The 20,000-nt window shown below is 41.2% G+C and overlaps 1 protein-coding gene across 2 annotated transcripts in view; it reads right to left on the reverse strand.

The window, feature by feature from the left end:
- Window positions 1–9,446: 9,446 nt before the first annotated feature.
- The window catches only part of LOC115816734 (acyl-CoA dehydrogenase family member 11), a 27,484-nt gene continuing 16,930 nt past the window's right edge, over window positions 9,447–20,000 (reverse strand). For both annotated transcript variants that reach the window (XM_030779819.1, XM_030779821.1), the window contains exons 12-15: window positions 14,661–14,768; window positions 12,632–12,803; window positions 11,999–12,065; window positions 9,447–9,625 (exon numbers count right to left, since the gene is read on the reverse strand). In XM_030779819.1, the coding sequence (XP_030635679.1) occupies window positions 9,508–9,625; window positions 11,999–12,065; window positions 12,632–12,803; window positions 14,661–14,768 (465 nt within the window). In that variant the 3' untranslated portion in view covers window positions 9,447–9,507. The remainder of the gene's footprint in view (window positions 9,626–11,998; window positions 12,066–12,631; window positions 12,804–14,660; window positions 14,769–20,000) is intronic.

The following is a 20,000-nucleotide window of genomic DNA, read 5'->3' on the forward strand; positions in this document are numbered from 1 at the left end:
CTTCTGTGGAGCTACACATGCTACTCCTGAGATACCAGAGATAGTGACCCCTTCTGTTCTCCGGACCTGATTCATCCTGATGCCCTACTTCTGGCTGGAGTTTTCATCAGTTGGAAACCACTCACTGCTGCTGAGGATGGCCTCATATGGACTGCCCCAAATACCCTTAGAATCCATGACGATGGCTTTGGACTGAAATACATATGAACAGTTTTGCTACGATGGCCTGGGACTACAATCGCCATCATAGCTTTAGGACTGCAATTCCCATGAACAGTTTGTACTTAAGTCTCCATCAGTGAACAGTTGATAACCTCAACAAAACAAACTTCATGTTAAAACTATAATGAATTTCCTGCTTACACAACTGCACTTTTTGACCGTATAGCACACAGTTATAGAGTGAAGTTATCTATAATTGCACTATCCAGTGTCACCCAGATGAGGATGGGCTCCCTTTGAGTCTGACTCCTCTCAGGGTTTCCTCCGCATATCGTGTCAGGGAGTTTTTCCTTGCCACCATCATCTCCGGTTTGCTCATTAGGGATACATTTATATATTTGAAATTTATATCCGGACTTTGTGTATTTCTGTAAAGCTGCTTTGTGACAATGTCCATTGTTAAAAGCACTATAAAAATAAAATAAAGTTGAAAATTGAAAAATTTAATGTACTGCTGGAGTCACAGGGAAACAGCATGGACACAGACACTGTCGCCACTGACTACATCAGCTTCTGCAGGGACACTGTTATACTGCATGCTGTTCCCCCAGTAACAAACCCTGGATCACCAGTGACATCAAGGCACCTCTCAACCAGGAAAAGGAGGCCTTCAGGAATGGAGACAGGGAGAAGCTCAAACACGTGCAACATGAGCTGAAGAGGAGATTCAAGCAGGCAATGGAGGACTAAAGGAAGAAAGTAGAGAGTAAGATGCAGGACAACAGCACCGGAGGGGTGTGGAGGGGAATAAGGACCATCACGGGCTACAATAAAAAGAATAGGCAGGCAACAGTTGGTGATGTGGACTGGGCCAGTGAGCTCAAGCGTTTCTACAGCAGGTTTGACACTGTGGCCAATGTCTGCCCTACTCCAGCCTGTACAGCCCCGCCCCTTCACTCTCCCACCACTTCAGCAGCAGCTACCCCTGCTGGAGCGCCTCCCTGTCTCCTCCTCCATCTCCTCCACACGTGTCACCCCTATAACTGCAGCCACGTCTCCCCCTCATACCTGGGCCTCCCTCCGGTCCGTCACAACAGGTGAGGTGAGGATGGAGCTGGAGAGACAGCGACCGGGGAAGGCAGAAGACGTGAATGGTGTGTGCCCCCTTGAGGACAGCGCCGCCCATCTGCGTGAGTCTCTCCAGAGGATCCTCAACCTGAGTTTACAGATGGGGAGGGTCCTGGTTCTGTGGAAAACGCCTTTTGGACCGGTGCCCAAAACAGGGCGCCCGGGCGAGCTAAATGACTGCAGACCGCTGGCCCTCACATCACATATCGTGAAGAGCTTGAGGAGGCTGCTTCTCCACCTAGTGAGACCCCAGGTCAGACACGCACTAGAGCCCCCTGCAGTTCACGTACAAGAAACACATTGGAGAGGATGATGCTGTCCTCTACATGCTCCACCAGGCCGACTCTCACTAGGATGAGCCAGGTGGTCATGTGAGGATTATGTTCTTTGATTTTTGGAGCACATTTAACACCATTCAAACCCCCCCCATACCAAGAGACAAGCACGAAGGGAGGGGGGTGGATCCCTCCTTTGTTTCCTGGATCACAGACTGCCTGACAGGAGGAGCACAGTTCATCAGGCTTTGTTTCCTGGATCACAGACTGCCTGACAGGTGGAGCACAGTTCACCAGGCTTTGTTTCCTGGATCACAGACTGCCTGACAGGAGGAGCACAGTTCACCAGGCTTTGTTTCCTGGATCACAGACTGCCTGACAGGAGGAGCACAGTTCGTCAGGCTTTGTTTCCTGGATCACAGACCACCTGAAAGGAGGACCACAGTTTGTCAGGCTGGGGAGCAGTGTCTCTGGGACAGCGGTGAGCAGCACTGGGGCTTGTCAGGCTGGGGAGCTGGGTCTCTGGGACAGCGGTGAGCCGCTCTGGGGCTTGTCAGGCTGGGGAACTGTGTCTCTGGGACAGCAGTGAGCAGCACTGGGGCTTGTCAGGCTGGGGAGCTGGGTCTCTGGGACAGCGGTGAGCAGCACTGGGGCTTGTCAGGCTGGGGAGCTGTGTCTCTGGGACAGCAGTGAGCAGCACTGGGGCTTGTCAGGCTGGGGAGCTGTGTCTCTGGGACAGCGGTGAGCAGCACTGGGGCTTGTCAGGCTGGGGAGCTGGGTCTCTGGGACAGCGATGAGCAGCACTGGGGCTTCACAGGAGACTGTTTTGGATCCTTTCCTGTTCACACTGTACACAGCAGACTTTAAATACCACTCCGAGTCCTGCCACATCCTGAAGTACTCCGATGACACTGCTATTGGGCAGGAAAGGGAGCACAGGGACCTGACGAAGGCCTTCAGCAGCTGGAGTGACAAGAACTGGCTCCCACTGAACACCTCCAAGACCAAGGAGATGGTGGTGGATTTTTGCAGGTCTAAGCCCCCTCTTCAGCCAGTCAACATTCATGGGGTGGACATTGAGGTGGTGCAGACCTACAAATACCTGAGTGTGCATCTGGACTGGTCCATCAACGCAGATGCCCTCTACTGGAAGGGGCAGAACCAGCTCTTTTTCCTAAGGAGGCTTAGGTCCTTTGACATCTGCAGTGAAATGGTACTCATGTTTTACCAGTTGGTGGTGGGAAGTGTCTTCTGTTATACTGAGGTCCGCTGGGGAGGCAGCATGAAGAAGAAGGACACCTCGCCACTGGACAAGCTGGTAAAAAAAGGCTGGTTCAGTGTTTGGCAGGAGGTTGGACTCACTGGGATGCACACGGAGAAAGATGCAGGCCATCCTGGACAACAACAACCATCCCTTCCACACCATCCTGTCAGGCCAGAGAAGCAGCTACAGCGGATGGCTCACCTCGCTGCGCTGCAGGACTGAACGGGTCAGGAGATCCTTTATCCCCACGGCCATCAGGCTGTATAACACCTTAGCCAATGGACGATATTCAACAGCCAATGGCACGCTCTTTCTCTCTGTCTCTCTCTCTCTCTGTCTCTCTCTCTCTGTCTCTCTCTCTCTGTCTCTCTCTCTATAACCACCACCCCAGTCCCCTGGTCTCTGTGCAATAATGCTCCAAGCTTTTTTTTACTTCTATTGTGTTTTTTATTATGTTTACTTATTTTTTATCTTATTTATTTTTTATTTATCTTTTTTAATTTTATTGTGTACTGTCTCAAATCTCTGTGCAATGGCTCACTGGACCCTGTGCAATAATGCCCAGGGATTCCTTTACTTTTGCTCTTAAGCAAGTCACATTATCTATTTTATGTATTGTTTCTGCATTACCTACTTTGCTCTTTGTTGTTGTTGTGTACTGTTGTGTAATGTCTGTAATCTACATTGTGTGAGCTACTGGACACCTGAATTTCCCCGAGGGATCAAATAAGGTACCTGTCTGTCTGTCTGTCTATCTAAGACACATAGTGTGTGTTTGTGTTTCTCTCTATCTAGAGTCACTCAGTAAGGACCGAGAACAGGAGCAGCACAGACACACACACACACAGAGAGAGAGAGAGAGAATATGTGTGTGTGTTAGCCATCTCTCTCTCTCTCTCTCTCTAGGGGCTGGCAGTAAGCTGCAGAGTGTTTGTGGACCTCAAAGCCAACACTAACGAGAACTGAGAGTCTATGGCCCAGAGCCCCCGACAGCCAAGGATACTCTCTCTTCTCTCTCACAAACACACACACAGTCACTCTCTCACACACACACACACACACACACACACACACGTTCTGTACATCCTCACACACACAATACACACACACTAAAAACTGAGTGGATCGATTTGTCTTCATACTGAAGAAATGTTCACAGCTCTGTGTCTGTGTGTGTGTGAGAGCATGACCAATCGAACCACACAAGCTCTGTGCCTCAGCGGGAACATGTGTGTGTGTGTGTGTGTGTGTGTGTGTGTGACCCTGTAAAGGGAAAACTTTGTCATTTCAGTCTGGAACATGTTTACAATCACAGCTAATGCGACACCTCACACCTTGAGTCCTTTACCTACGTATTAAGACGCTATAAATTATTATAGAATGTACACGTATGTGTTCCATAGCGCTGTAAATGATCACAGTTACACATGTATATATGTATGTATATATATGTATATTTATTTATAAATATTAAAATATAAATATTACACCCTAAATATAAATATTTAAGGGTGCAAAGGTACGCAAAAAGGTCCATTTTGGAATCGGAGAGGAAACTGAGTGTTTAGTTTTAGTTTGCATACAGAAATGTAGAAGAGAGGGCGCACTGTATCGTGTCCAGTATCACTTTATTCGCTGACGTTTCGACTGACTGACCATCAGAGCATAAGAGAGTTGTGCATGTAACATGCATGGTTAAAGCTAGACTGTATTCACTCGGATCACAATGTGCACCGAACATAGTGCTAAAGTGACTTATTAAACCACTAATTAAAAAAGTGGATCTTGATCCAAATGTCCTGTCCTCTTACAGGCCTACTTCAAATCTTTCTTTTGTTTCTAAAATCCTGGAGAAGTCAGTTGTGTTCATCATTACAGCAGAGCTATATTTACACCATAGCACAGAAACTGCTCTTGTTAAGGTTTCTGAGTGAGTTACTCCTCCCCTCAGGGCCTGTCTGTGTTTCTTTGCTCACATTGTCAGACTTAAGTGCAGCTTTTAGATCATGACATCCTCTCACACAGACGTTTGATACTGTTGATTTACAATTACAATTCACAGTTTGGCATTTAGCAGACAGGTTCAAATCAAAGCGACTTACAATAAATGCTCTGATCAGGTTCACCTACCTCATGAGCAAAAGATGGTGGTAAGAATGCAAATTAATTATTGTCACTACCACGTTTCTGTATATACTGTGACGACAGAACAGAGAAACAATAAACAAGACCTGCCACATATTGACAAGGTTAGTACACAGGCATTTTTCTTTTTTCAATGCCACAACATAGAGGGGCTATACATTGGGGGACAGGTGGATTCTGAAAAGGTGGGTTTTCAGTCTTCTGTGGAAGATGGCAAGAGATTCCGCAGTTCTGATTGGGTGGGGAAGGTCATTCCACCACCGCAGAAGATGTGGCCGAGAGGAGCGGCTGCCAGGCTCCTGAAGTGAGGGCGCCGCCAGCTGACCAGAGGAGGTTGAGCGGAGAGACCTGGCTGAGGTGTAAGGAGTAATCAGAGACTGAGGGTATGATGGGGCAGAGCCTGCTGTGGCCTGGTAAGCCAGCACCAGTGTCTTAAACTGGATGCGGGCTGCCACCGTAAGCCAGTGGAGTGCGGTGAGTAACGGAGTGACATAACAGTGTTTTGGGAGGTTGAATACCAGACGTGCAGCGGCGTTCTGAACAAGCTGCAGCGGCCTGATGGTGCAGGCCGGTAAGCTGCAGCGGCCTGATGGTGCAGGCCGGTAAGCCAGCTGGTAAGGTGTTGCAGTAGTCGAGGCGGGAGATGACGAGTGCTTGGACTCAGAGCTGAGTTGGTTGTTGCGTAAGGAAAGGACAGATCCTCCTGATGTTGCAGAGTGAGAATCTGCAGGACCGTGTGGCTGGTCATCCAAGGTCACTCCAAGGTTTTTGGCTGACCTGGAGGGGGACACCACAGAACCCTCAATGGTGATCTCAGTGTCACCACAAAACCCTCAGTGTCGATCATTGGGGAGCTCTTTGATGGGAAAAAGAGAAGCTAAGTTTTCTAGAGACTGAGTTTGAGATGGTTAGCAGACATCCAGGAGGCGATGTCGGCTAAGCAGGTTGGAATGCGTGGCTGGTTCAGACCTGAGAGTTGGAGGGGGAGAAGGAGTCCTAAAGGAGGAAAGAGAAGAACAGCTGTGTGTCATCGGCGTAGCAGTGGTAGGAAAGACCGAGAGCAGAGATAACTAGATCATGATATCCTCTCAAACAGGCTGGGATACCTCTTCTGGTTTAGATCCCACCTGACAGAATGCTACTGCTTTGTACATATCAGAAGTTAGATAACTAGTTATATGCTGCACCTCAGTGGTTACTCTGTTATTGACAGGTGTTATCATTGATGCTGATCAAATTAAAAACATATGGAGAACAGCCTTTTTCCACCTAAGAACCATTGTAAAGCTAAGAGATCGGCTCCCTCATAAAGGTGCAGAAAAGTTCTTATACACATTATTTCCAGGCCAGACTATGGCTGTGCTCTGTTTGCTGGATATTCCTCTGAGGCCTGGTCCAAAATGCTGCAGCTTGAGTTCTCAACAGAACTATAACATCTGAGCACATTAGTCCCTGTATTATCCCCTCTACATTAATCCCTGTATTATCCCCTCTACATTAATCCTGTATTATCACCTCTACATTAATCCTGTATTATCACCTCTACATTAATCCTGTATTATCACCTCTACATTAATCCTGTATTATCACCTCTACATTAATCCTGTATTATCACCTCTACATTAATCCTGTATTATCACCTCTACATTAGCCCTGTATTATTACCTCTACATTAGCCCTGTATTATCACCTCTATATTAGTCCCTGTATTATCACCTCTACATTAATCCTGTATTATCACCTCTACATTAATCTTATATTATCACCTCTACATTAATCCTGTATTATCACCTCTACATTAGTCCCTGTATTATTACCTCTACATTAATCCTGTATTATCACCTCTACATTAGTCCCTGTATTATTACCTCTACATTAATCCTGTATTATCACCTCTACATTAATCCTGTATTATCACCTCTACATTAGCCCTGTATTATCACCTCTACATTAGCCCTGTATTATCACCTCTACATTAATCCTGTATGATCACCTCTACATTAATCCTGTATTATCACCTCTACATTAGCCCTGTATTATTACCTCTACATTAATCCTGTATTATCACCTCTACATTAATCCTGTATTATCACCTCTACATTAGCCCTGTATTATCACCTCTACATTAATCCTGTATTATCACCTCTACATTAATCCTGTATTATCACCTCTACATTAATCCTGTATTATTACCTCTACATTAGCCCTGTATTATCACCTCTACATTAATCCTGTATTATCACCTCTACATTAATCCTGTATTATCACCTCTACATTAATCCTGTATTATCACCTCTACATTAGCCCTGTATTATCACCTCTACATTAATCCTGTATTATCACCGCTACATTAATCCTGTATTATCACCTCTACATTAGCCCTGTATTATTACCTCTACATTAATCCTATATTATCACCTCTACATTAATCCTGTATTATTACCTCTACATTAACCCTGTATTATCACCTCTACATTAATCCTGTATTATCACCTCTACATTAGCTCTGTATTATCACCTCTACATTAATCCTGTATTATCACCTCTACATTAGCCCTGTATTATTACCTCTACATTTGCACTGTTAAATATCATACAAATTACAAGGTATTGGTGCTTACACATAGGCAGGATTTATATTTACATATATGTAAGATTTATATTTACATATCTGTAAGATTTATATTTACATGTAAAGCTCTAATTGGCCTTGCTCCCCTTGGTGATCCATTGGTTCCGTCATGCAGAATCCTTTAAAACAGGGGTCTCAAACTCCAGTCCTGGAGGGCCGGGGTCCTGCTGTTTTTCTTGTAGATCAACTAAATAGAATCTCTGATTGGCTGAAGAGTGTCCACACCTGTTTTCAAGGTGAAAATCAACAGGTAACTAAGAGATGAAAATAAAATCTGTAGGACCCCGGCCCTCCAGGACCAGAGTTCGAGGCCCCTGCTTTAAAACATGAGGCATCATTTTCCCGTAGAGCTGTAGAGCTAAGGAATAGCTTTCCAAATAAGGTGCAGGTTTCAGACTCATTCTCCGTGTGTAAATCCAGGTTAAACACATACTGGTTCGGTCCAGATCACCGCTACATGCTCAAGTCCAGTCATTTCCCCATCAGGAATCCACCTGGCCCAGGAGCAGTCCAGGAGCAGCCCGGGAGCAGAGGCGGGAGCAGAGGAGAAGGTGAGGGGATCCAGTGACACAGAGTGTCCTCTCAGTGCAGTCACGCTAACATCACGCTAACATCACACGAGATCCACACGAGATCTCCACGTGAGATCTGTGATCTCTCCTGTTAGTTAATGAGTCTGCAGCTCTCGTACAATGAGCACACAGTATACAATGTTGTTGTGTACATGGTGTACAATGTTCATGGACACACACTCATTAACTGGATATGTACTCAGGGACTGGACGATTAATCATCTAATTTAAAAATTGATCAGGCATTCTTTTGATTGACTGACAGTCGTATTAATTAAACCAGATCAGTTGTTTTTCTTAGTTCCTGTGTGAAAGTTTTCACTCCACCCTGAGCTGGTTGAAAAGGCCACTCAACTCGGACCAATAAGAAATCAACGGCCACTCCGGTGCCAGAAAGGTCAGAGAGAGAGAATGATTACAATGCTGAACTTTAAAAAGAGGGGGATGGTACTCACAGAGAGAGAGGAGAGAAAGAGAAGAGGAGAGCGTGTGAATATGTCCTCATAATTGGAACAAGACAGTTTTCACCTTTAATGCTGAGCTTTATTGATCCATGAGGGTCAGAAGTCGGGGGGTTGGGGGGGAGAATCACTTCAGTGAAAATGGATTTCATTACCATCTGCCATCATCATCCTAGCTGGCCACACCCATTTGACCTCTAACCTTTAGATCACTGACCTTCAGGATGCTTAAGGGAAGACAAACACTGAATGACAAATTGGAAACCAGTGTGTACAGATCATTACAGCTATTTCCCATTACAGCAAACAAACAAGTGGGAGAACAGTGAGGAAAATACCAGAGCTCCACTGGTCTCACTGGTCTCACTGCAAAGGGTTCACACTCTCTTCCCTCTCTCACCAAGGATGAAAAACTGGAGGTTATTCTTTTTTTAAGAGCTGGCCAGAACTCAGACAGCCATTCAAACACAAAGTCAACAACAGAATAAAGCACAGCAGGCCAGGAGGAGAAAGAGCATATATTTCTATGACAAACATTCTAATACATTATGGATCATTAACAGAAACTTCTCTAAATAAACATCATTTTTTCACTGACAGTCCAACAGTACTGAATGCTAAAGTTACAGTTGGACTGAGTTGATATGAAAAATTAGATTTATATACATTCAATCATACATTTATAACATCCAGTATAGCATATTCTGATTGATCATATTTTAGTTTGGCATCTTCTGACCAATCACAGTCCACTATAGCAATGTCTAACCAATAACGTTTTAGTTTGGCATCTTATAGCACTGGTACTTGCGCAGAGGACAAAGAAGCCTGGACATGTCTGGTTCCCTGCACAGAGGGAGAGTGTGTATCAGTTTGTAAGATCACTCCCTGCGTAAACTAAAGCACTGTCCAGCTGGGCACTCTGTGTGCTATAATTTCCCTTCAAATCTGCATTGAACACTGGACACAGGTCCTGTTCTGTCCACCTGCAAGCACATACACACACACACACGCGCACACACACACACACACACACACACATGCATGCGCGCCAGAACACACACACACAAACACAACGTGACTCCACTGAATAAAATAAATCCTTTCTCCTTAAAAAAAAAAAAAAACACTGTTAGTGTCTCAAGTGCATTTAATACATTCCCATCTATCTATCTATCTATCTATCTATCTATCTATCTATCTATCTATCTATCTATCTATCTATGACCATTTTATTTCAGAGAATTTTTAGATTTGAGGGGTTTTCTTTGTTTTTTTGTAGAGTTTAAGATTTAAATGTAAAAAAAAAAGTAATGTAAATGTCTGTGATCACACACACACACACACACACACACGCACACACACTGAACAGTGAACAGTGAATTAGTCCTCTGCATTTAACCCATCCAACACACCGGTAGTGAACACACACACACCAGACGCAGGAGCAGTGGGCAGCCTTCCTTGCGCCCAGGGAACATCGGAGTTAAGTGTCTTGCTCAAGGGCACACGGCCCTGGATGTCGTTCAGGGGAAACTCTCCGGTTCTCTAACCTTTAGACCACGGCTGTTTTTTTTTTTTACATTTTAAAATATAAGTACACAAATGTTACTGAAGTACTTTCTGGTTAGAGTCGTATGTGATAGGGTTTTTGGCAGTGTTACACACAGTATATGGTAGAGTTTGTGTCATTGCAAACATAGCTAATGAATCTACATAGAATTTACATATGTAAACTGGCTTTTTATATAGAACCAGTAAACTGTTATTTTATATACAAACAGTAAACTTGCATTTCATATAGAGACAGTAAACTCGCATTATATACAGAAACAGTAAACTGGTAGTTCATTCAAAAACAGTAAACTGGCATTTTCTATAGAATCAGTAAACTGGCATTTCATATAGAAACAGTAAATTGGTATTTTATATAGCAACAGTAAATTGGTATTTTACATAGAAACAGTAAACTGGTTATTTCATACAGAAACAGTAAACTCGAATTTTTTTTTTCACAGTTGTGGCACATACTGTCTAGGAGCTGAAACAGAGATGATTGTTTATTTATGTATTTATGGGTGGGGAGGTTATTCAGTGCGATTAATCAGGGTAGACAAGGAAAACCTTTCTGGTAAAAGTTTTAGAAAGACAGATGTATATTTATACAGTATCTGCATTTAAAATGTCTGAAACATGGACGGTGGAAAAGTAATAGGAAATTTAATTTAATGAGTTTAAATGTAGATAGCGTCTCAGTAAGAATGTCATGAAAAAGTATTAAAGTAAAGATATTTCAAATAAATATCAATCACATTTTATTAAGAATGTTTTCAATAACTACAGACAGTATTTTAATTAGAATATTTTTCATAAATATTTATAGTATTTTAGTAGCAATATTTCAAAATGAATACCGATTATGTTTTCAATAAATATTAGTTGTGTTTATGAAGGAATATTTTCATAAACATTGATAGTGTTTCAGTGAGAACATTACATGTGTTTTTCAGTGAGAATATTCATAATAAATATTCATGGTATTTTTGAAAAAAATACAAATGGCATTTGAGTGAGGATATTTTATTTAACAGTTTTTTAGTAAGAATATTTTTCATAAGTATTGATCATGTTTTAATTGGAATGATTTAACAACAACAACAACAACAAGAAAGTTATATTTTTTTTCCAGCAAGAAGACAATTTTGATTGTATTTTTGATAAATACAGATTTTGTTTAGCAAGAATATTTTTCATAAATATTGAACTTTTTTTTAACTAAGAACATTATATACAAGTGTAGTTTTAGTAAGAATACTGTTAATAAATATTGATATAGTGTTTTGTTGAGAATATTTTAATAAATATTAATAGTAAGAGTAATTTAATAAAAACATTTTTATAAGACTATTTTAACAAGTAAGATTAATTTAATAAACATATTTTTATAAGACTATTTTAACAAATATTGATAGTTTCTAGAAAGAGTAATTTAATAAACACATTGTGATCAAACTATTTTAAAAGGTAAGATTAATTTAATAAACATATTTTTATAAGACTATTTTAACAAATACTAACCCTAACCCTAACCCAGTAAGAGTAATTTAATAAACTTTGAAAGTGTTTCAGTAAGAGTAATTTAATAAATATTGAGATTTTAAGTAAGAATATTATAATTTTTTTTCAGTAAGAGTAATTTAATAAATATTAACAGTTTTTAGGCAAGAATACTATATTTTTTTTTTCAGTAAGAGTGTTGTTAATAAATATTGACAGTTTTAGTAAGAATATTATATTATATTATATTATATTATATTATATTATATTATATTATATTATATTATATTATATAGATTTACCTCAGAGCTGCATAAATATCATCTGCAGATGCTCCATCCCAGGCCGCATGGTCAACCAACAGAGCTCCTAACAAAAGAGAGAGAGAGACAGAAAGAGGGAGCGAGAGAGATGAGACAGAGACAGACAGACAGACAGACAGAGATAAAGAGAGAGGCAGAGAAAGACAGAGAGTGGTCCAGAGACAGAGAGACAGACAGAAGGAGAGAGAGACAGAGATGTGTTGTCTGTCCTACAGTAAATGAGCAGTAGTGCAGTGCTGCAGTTCCCCTGTGGTACTGTGTGGTTGATGTAGTCTATAGTGCCCCCTGCAGTGAGCACAGTGTCTGTTCACACATCACATAGGGACAGGCCAGGCTGAATATTGTGTGTCTGTGTGTGTGTGTTACCCATACAGACTCGGGTCAGACTGTGTACATGTAAGTGTGTGTGAGAGAGTGTGTGTGTGTGTCTGTGTGTGCGTGTGTTACCCATACAGTAGGTGTGTGTGTGTAGGTGTGTGTGTGTGTGTAGGTGTGTGTGTGTGTGTGTGTGTGTGTGTGTGTGCGCGTTACCCATATAGACTCGGGTCAGACTGTGTATATATGTGTGTGTGTGTGTGTGTGTGTATAGGTGTGAGAGTGTGTGTGCGTTACCCATATAGACTCTGGCCAGACTGAAAGCCAGATCTCGTGCGGCTAGCTCCATGGTAGCTGTTGGTTTGTGTGAAGACGCCTGAACAAACTCTCCCAGTCTGGACAGTGCCTCACCCAGTGCCTGAACCGCTGGAGTCAACGCAGGGACAGATGCCGCAACCGAGAGACGAGTCTACACACAAACACAATGTTTACCTGTTTACTCCTCTTATTTACTTATGTACACACACACACACACACAGACATAAACACATAAACATACACATATACACATAAACATATAAACATACACATATACACATAAACATACACATAAACACATAAACACAATGTTAACCTGTTTACTCCTCTTATTTACTTATGTACACACACACACACACACACAGACATAAACATAAACACATAAGCACATAAACATACACATATACACATAAACATACACATATACACATAAACATACACATATACATATACACATAAACACATTAACATACACATATACACATAAACACATAAACATATACACAAAAATACATAAACATACACATAACATACACATAAACATACACATATACACATAAACACATAAACAAACACATATACACGTAAACATACACGTAAACACGTAAACATACACATATACACATAAACATATACACATAAACACATAAACATACACATATACACATAACACATAAACATACACATAAACACATAAACATACACATATACACATAAATACATAAACATACACATATACACATAAACGCATAAACATACACATAAACACATAAACATACACATATACACACTGGAGAATTAGCTAATGCACAGACTGGGTGAGGAGATGTTCAGCTAACTCTTCTTACCACTAAGACTCTCTCTGAAATGTTATGTGACTGTTAGTTTAAAGTTATGTGACTGTTATTTAAATGTTACGTGACTGTTATTTAACGTTATATGACTGTTATTTAGATGTTATGTGGCTGTTTAACATTATGTGACTGTTAGTTTAAAGTTATGTGACTGTTATTTAAATGTTATGTGGCTGTTAGTTTAAAGTTATGTGACTGTTAGTTTAATGTTATGTGACTGTTATTTAAATGTTATCTGGTGGTCACTCTAGCTGAGTAGAAACACCTACATAATGTTAAAGATTCAAAATAGGGAGAATTTAAAACAAGGAGAAATTAAAAATTAGTATAATTTTAAAGCGGTGCAGGAAAATGTGAGCAGCTCTGAGCTGTCATGCATATGAAAGACAAATATCATTTATAGCAGAGATTCAGACATGCTAATAATATTGTGGACCACATACATAAGCAAAATGGTAATGAGTCCAGTTGATCTGTTTGATATTACACAGATTGAATGGTAATGAGTCCAGTTGATCTGTTTGATATTACACAGATTGAATGGTAATGAGTCCAGTTGATCTGTGTGATATCACACAGATTGAATGGTAATGAGTCCAGTTGATCTGTGTGATATTACACAGATTGAATAGTAATGAGTCCAGTTGATCTGTTTGAAATCACACAGATTGAATGGTAATGAGTCCAGTTGATCTGTTTGATATCACACAGATTGAATGGTAATGAGTCCAGTTGATCTGTTTGATATCACACAGATTGAATGGTAATGAGTCCAGTTGATCTGTGTGATATTACACAGATTGAATAGTAATGAGTCCAGTTGATCTGTGTGATATTACACAGATTGAATGGTAATGAGTCCAGTTGATCTGTTTGATATCACACAGATTGAATGGTAATGAGTCCAGTTGATCTGTTTGATATTACACAGATTGAATGGTAATGAGTCCAGTTGATCTGTTTGATATTACACAGATTGAATGGTAATGAGTCCAGTTGATCTGTTTGATATTACACAGGTTGAATAGTAATGAGTCCAGTTGATCTGTTTGATATTACACAGATTGAATGGTAATGAGTCCAGTTGATCTGTTTGATATTACACAGGTTGAATGGTAGGGAAGAGACAGAGCAAACACGGCTGGTGGACTTACCTTCGCGTCAGAAAAAAAAGCCTCTAAAACACGGCCGGAGGACTTAGCAATGCTTCTCAGAACATCCAAGGCCAAAACATTTGTGGTTCCCTCCCAAATACTGAGCACCTGCATGGGCCACAGAGGAGGAAAAAAAGAAAGTAAACCATCTTTCAATGAGTCATGAAAAAATGAAAATCGATAAAGGAAATATGGTTGGCTGTAAATTACGTCCTTAAGCCAAATCACTCATAAAATGAGATGAAACTTTGGGAGGTGTTTGGAGTGGAATGCAGTGTGTTCAGGGGGAGGCAGGATGAGATGAAACTTTGGGAGGTGTTTGGAGTGGAATGCAGTGTGTTCAGGGGGAGGCAGGATGAGATGAAACTTTGGGAGGTGTTTGGAGTGGAATGCAGTGTGTTCAGGGGGAGGCAGAATGAGATGAAACTTTGGGAGGTGTTTGGAGTGGAATGCAGTGTGTTCAGGGGGAGGCAGGATGAGATGAAACTTTGGGAGGTGTTTGGAGTGGAATGCAGTGTGTTCAGGGGGAGGCAGAATGTGGTCACTACTCTGCTCTTTGTTGTGTTGAGAGGGGAAAGAATGCAATGATTTATTTATCAGCATTATAATGATGAACGGCGTTTTTGGGCTTTGACTCAACTAGAGACCCCCCCCCCCCCGCCCCGTCCTCTTTTCCAGACTGTCTCTCCCCTCCAGCAAAGAGAAAGGTTTTAACAGTAAAACCAGTGACAGTAACTCTTTTAACAGTAAAACCAGTAACTGTTTAAGTAAAACCAGTAACTGTAGCTGTTTTAACAGGTGTGTATGTGTAAGCGTGTGTAAGTATTCATGTGAGATTGTGAGAGTGTGACAGAGTGTGTGAGAGAGTGTGAGACTGTCTGTAACACTGGCACAGTGTGTGAGAGAGTGTGAGACTGTCTGTAACACTGGCACAGTGTGTGAGAGAGTGTGAGACTGTCTGTAACACTGGCACAGTGTGTGAGAGAGTGTGAGACTGTCTGTAACACTGGCACAGTGTGTGAGAGAGTGTGAGACTGTCTGTAACACTGGCACAGTGTGTGAGAGAGTGTGAGACTGTGTGTAACACTGGCACAGTGTGTGAGGTTGTGTTTGATTTTCAAGGTTGAAGATTCTTTATTGCCATGTGTACAATGGAATGCTTGCTCCCCACTCACTCCCGCAGTATCACTTCTAAACATAGATGTCAAACACTGAGTAATTACATAATCAGTACATAATAAGTACATAATCAGTACATAATGAGTACATAATAAGTACGGTAAAAGAGAACTAAGTATATAATAGGCTAAGTACAATGAAATGCAGTAAAAGTACAATACAGCGCAATAGAGTAAAAATACAATAAAAAATGAGTAAGAAGAGTTATGTGATTAAGTAAGAGTTATAATACTATGGCGGTTAGGTGACTAAGAGTTATAATACTATGGTGGTTATGTGATTAAGTAAGAGTTATAATACTATGGCGGTTATGTGATTAAGTAAGAGTTATAATACTATGGTGGTTATGTCACTAAGAGTTATAATACTATGGTGGTTATGTGATTAAGTAAGAGTTATAATACTATGGTGATTATGTGATTAAGTAAGAGTTATAATACTATGGCGGTTAGGTGACTAAGAGTTATAATACTATGGCGGTTATGTGATTAAGTAAGAGTTATAATACTATGGTGGTTATGCGATTAAGTAAGAGTTATAATACTATGGTGGTTATGTGACTAAGAGTTATAATAGTATGGCAGGTGCAGTACAGTGATAATAATGGAATAGTAAATAGTGACAATAAGGTGGTAATGGCAAAAAATGTGATACTGAGGCAACAATGTAATGAAAAGGTGTAATTATAAATGATAACGATAAAGGGACCAGTGCAGTATAATGATAAATGATAATGATAAAGGGACCAGTGCAGTATAATGATTAATGATAATGATAAAGTGACCAGTGCAGTATAATGATAAATGATTAATGATAAAGGGACCAGTGCAGTATAATGATAAATGATAATGATAAAGGTACCAGTGCAGTATAATGATAAATGATAATGATAAAGGGACCAGTGCAGTATAATGATAAATGATTAATGATAAAGGGACCAGTGCAGTATAATGATAAATGATAAGGATAAAGGGACCAGTGCAGTATAGTGATAAATGATAATGATAAAGGTACCAGTGCAGTATAATGATAAATGATAATGATAAAGGGACCAGTGCAGTATAATGATAAATGATTAATGATAAAGGGACCAGTGCAGTATAATGATAAATGATAATGATAAAGGGACCAGTGCAGTATAGTGATAAATGATAATGATAAAGGTACCAGTGCAGTATAATGATAAATGATAATGATAAAGGGACCAGTGCAGTATAATGATAAATGATTAATGATAAAGGGACCAGTGCAGTATAATGATAAATGATAATGATAATGGGACCAGTGCAGTGCAGTATAATGATAAATGATAATGATAAAGGGACCAGTGCAGTATAATGATTAATGATAATGATAAAGGGACCAGTGCAGTATAATGATAAATGATTAATGATAAAGGGACCAGTGCAGTATAATGATAAATGATTAATGATAAAGGGACCAGTGCAGTATAATGATAAATGATTAATGATAAAGGGACCAGTGCAGTATAATGATAAATGATTAATGATAAAGGGACCAGTGCAGTATAATGATAAATGATTAATGATAAAGGGACCAGTGCAGTATAATGATAAATGATTAATGATAAAGGGACCAGTGCAGTATAATGATAAATGATAATGATAAAGGCACCAGTGCAGTATAGTGATAAATGATAATGATAAAGGGACCAGTGCAGTATAATGATAAATGATAATGATAAAGGGACCAGAGCAGTATAATGATAAATGATAATGATAATGGGACCAGTGCAGTGCAGTATAATGATAAATGATAATGATAAAGGGACCAGTGCAGTATAATGATTAATGATAATGATAAAGGGACCAGTGCAGCATAATGATAAATGATTAATGATAAAGGGACCAGTGCAGTATAATGATTAATGATAATGATAAAGGGACCAGAGCAGTATAATGATAAATGATTAATGATAAAGCGACCAGTGCAGTGCAGTAAAATGATTAATGATAATGATAAAGGGACCAGTGCAGCATAATGATTAATGATAATGATAAAGGTACCAGTGCAGTATAATGATAAATGATTAATGATAAAGGGACCAGTGCAGTATAATGATAAATGATTAATGATAAAGGGACCAGTGCAGTATAATGATAAATGATTAATGATAAAGGGACCAGTGCAGTATAATGATAAATGATAATGATAAAGGGACCAGTGCAGTATAATGATTAATGATTAATGATAAAGGGACCAGTGCAGTATAATGATAAATGACTAATGATAAAATGACTGGTGGCAGCCGGACTGCAGAGGGGAGAACAGTTGGTGCCCCGGATTATTGTGGTACTGTATGATGGAGCTGGCCTTGTTCTGACACCTGGTCTGAAAGATCTCCTCGATGGATGGAAGTGCCACCTGATGATCTTTTCCACCGTCCTCATGACCCTCTGGATGGCTTCCTGTCCTGTGCAGTGGTATTGCCATACCACACAGTGACATCACCCATCAGAAGGCTCTCTATGGCGCCATGGTGCCATCCTGGGCGTGTGCCATGTTTCCTATGGGACATTAGAGGGTAAAGGTGTTGCTGTGCCTTCTTGAGCATGACCTCTGTGTTGTGGGTCAATGCTAGGTTTTTGGAGATCTGTAGGCCCAGGAAACAGAAACAACTGACGATTTCTACAAGTGTCCCGTCTAGGCTGATGGGGGTGTGGGTCCCCTGGCGGTGCCTGAAGTCTATGATGAGACTCCTCAGTCTCTCTGATGTTCAGTGCAAGGCTGTTTTCCTTGCACCACCACATCAGCTGAGCTACCTCATCTGTGTACTCCATCTCATCCTTGCTTATCAGGCCAACAACTGTGGTGTCGTCTGCAAACTTGATGGTCCGGTTGTTGCTGTGTATGGCTGTACAGTCGTGTGTGAACAGAGAGTACAGTCATGTGTGAAGAGAGAGTACAGTCGTGTGTGAACAGACAGTACGGCCGTGGGCTCAGGCAGCGGCCTTGTAAAACTCTGGTGTTGAGGACTAGAGTGGATGAGGTGTTGTGACTAATCTTTACCACTTGAGACCTGCCCATCAGGAATTCCATTATACAACTGAATATGGGGCTGTCCAGGCTACGGTCCCTCAGTTTCAGGACCTGCTTGGAAGGAACGATGGTACTGAACGCAGAGCTGTAGTCAATAAACAACAGTCTGATGTAGGTGTCCCTCCTGTCTGAGTGCTCCAGGGCAGTGTGTAGTGTCAGGGAGATGGCGTCGTCCACAGACCTGTTTGGTTTGTATGTGAACTGTAGTGGGTATAAGGAGTCAGGATAACATTGTTTACGTGTGTCATGACCAGCCTCCCCAGGCACTTCGTGGCTATGGGCCTTAAAGCCACTTGACGACAGTCATTGAGGCCTGTTACCTTGGTCTTGTTGGGTAACGGCACAATGGTTGTGTCTTTGAAGCACCCTGAGATGACAGAGTGCGACAGCGATGTGTTGAAGATGTCCGTGAACACAGAAGCTAGCTGGTCTGAGCAGGTCTTGAAGACGCAGGGGGGAAGGGGGGGGTGTCCATCTGGGCCGGCTGCCCTCCCTGCGCTCACCCTCCTAAAGGTTCTATGGAGCTTGGATTCAGACAGTTGTAGTGCATGGTCGGCCATTCTGGTGGTTGGCTCAGAGTTCTCCCTCTTAAAGCGAGCATAAAACAAATTCAGCTGGTCTGGTAGGGAGGGGTCGGTGTCGATGACTCCTCCTGAGCTCCCCTTGTAGTCAGTGCCACATGTGTCTGGTGTCTGGGCCCCCCCGTACTGCGATTCCAGTTTGTTTTTGTAATCCATTTTTGCAGATTTGATGGCCTTTCTGAGGTCGTACTTGGCCTTTTTGTAGAGATTAGAGTCCCCTGATTTGAAAGCGGCACTCCATACAATGAGTTTATTACAGATATCTGGATTCATCCATGGTTTACGGTTTGGGAATGAATGAACAGTCTTGGCGGGAATGCATTCTTCCAGCAGCCTGTTAATGTATCCAGTATAATGTGTCTGCATACAGATCTAGGTCTGTGGTTTTGAGTACACTCCAGTCTGTGATTTCCAGTCCACCCTGCAGCTGTGGTGTGGGGTCATCTGTCCAGTGTCACATGGCTCTCACTGTTGTGGGCGTGGCTTTCAACTTCTGTTTGTAAACAGGAAGTAGGAGCAC

This window comes from Chanos chanos, chromosome 7, assembly GCF_902362185.1.
Source record: "Chanos chanos chromosome 7, fChaCha1.1, whole genome shotgun sequence".
NCBI lineage: Eukaryota > Metazoa > Chordata > Actinopteri > Gonorynchiformes > Chanidae > Chanos > Chanos chanos.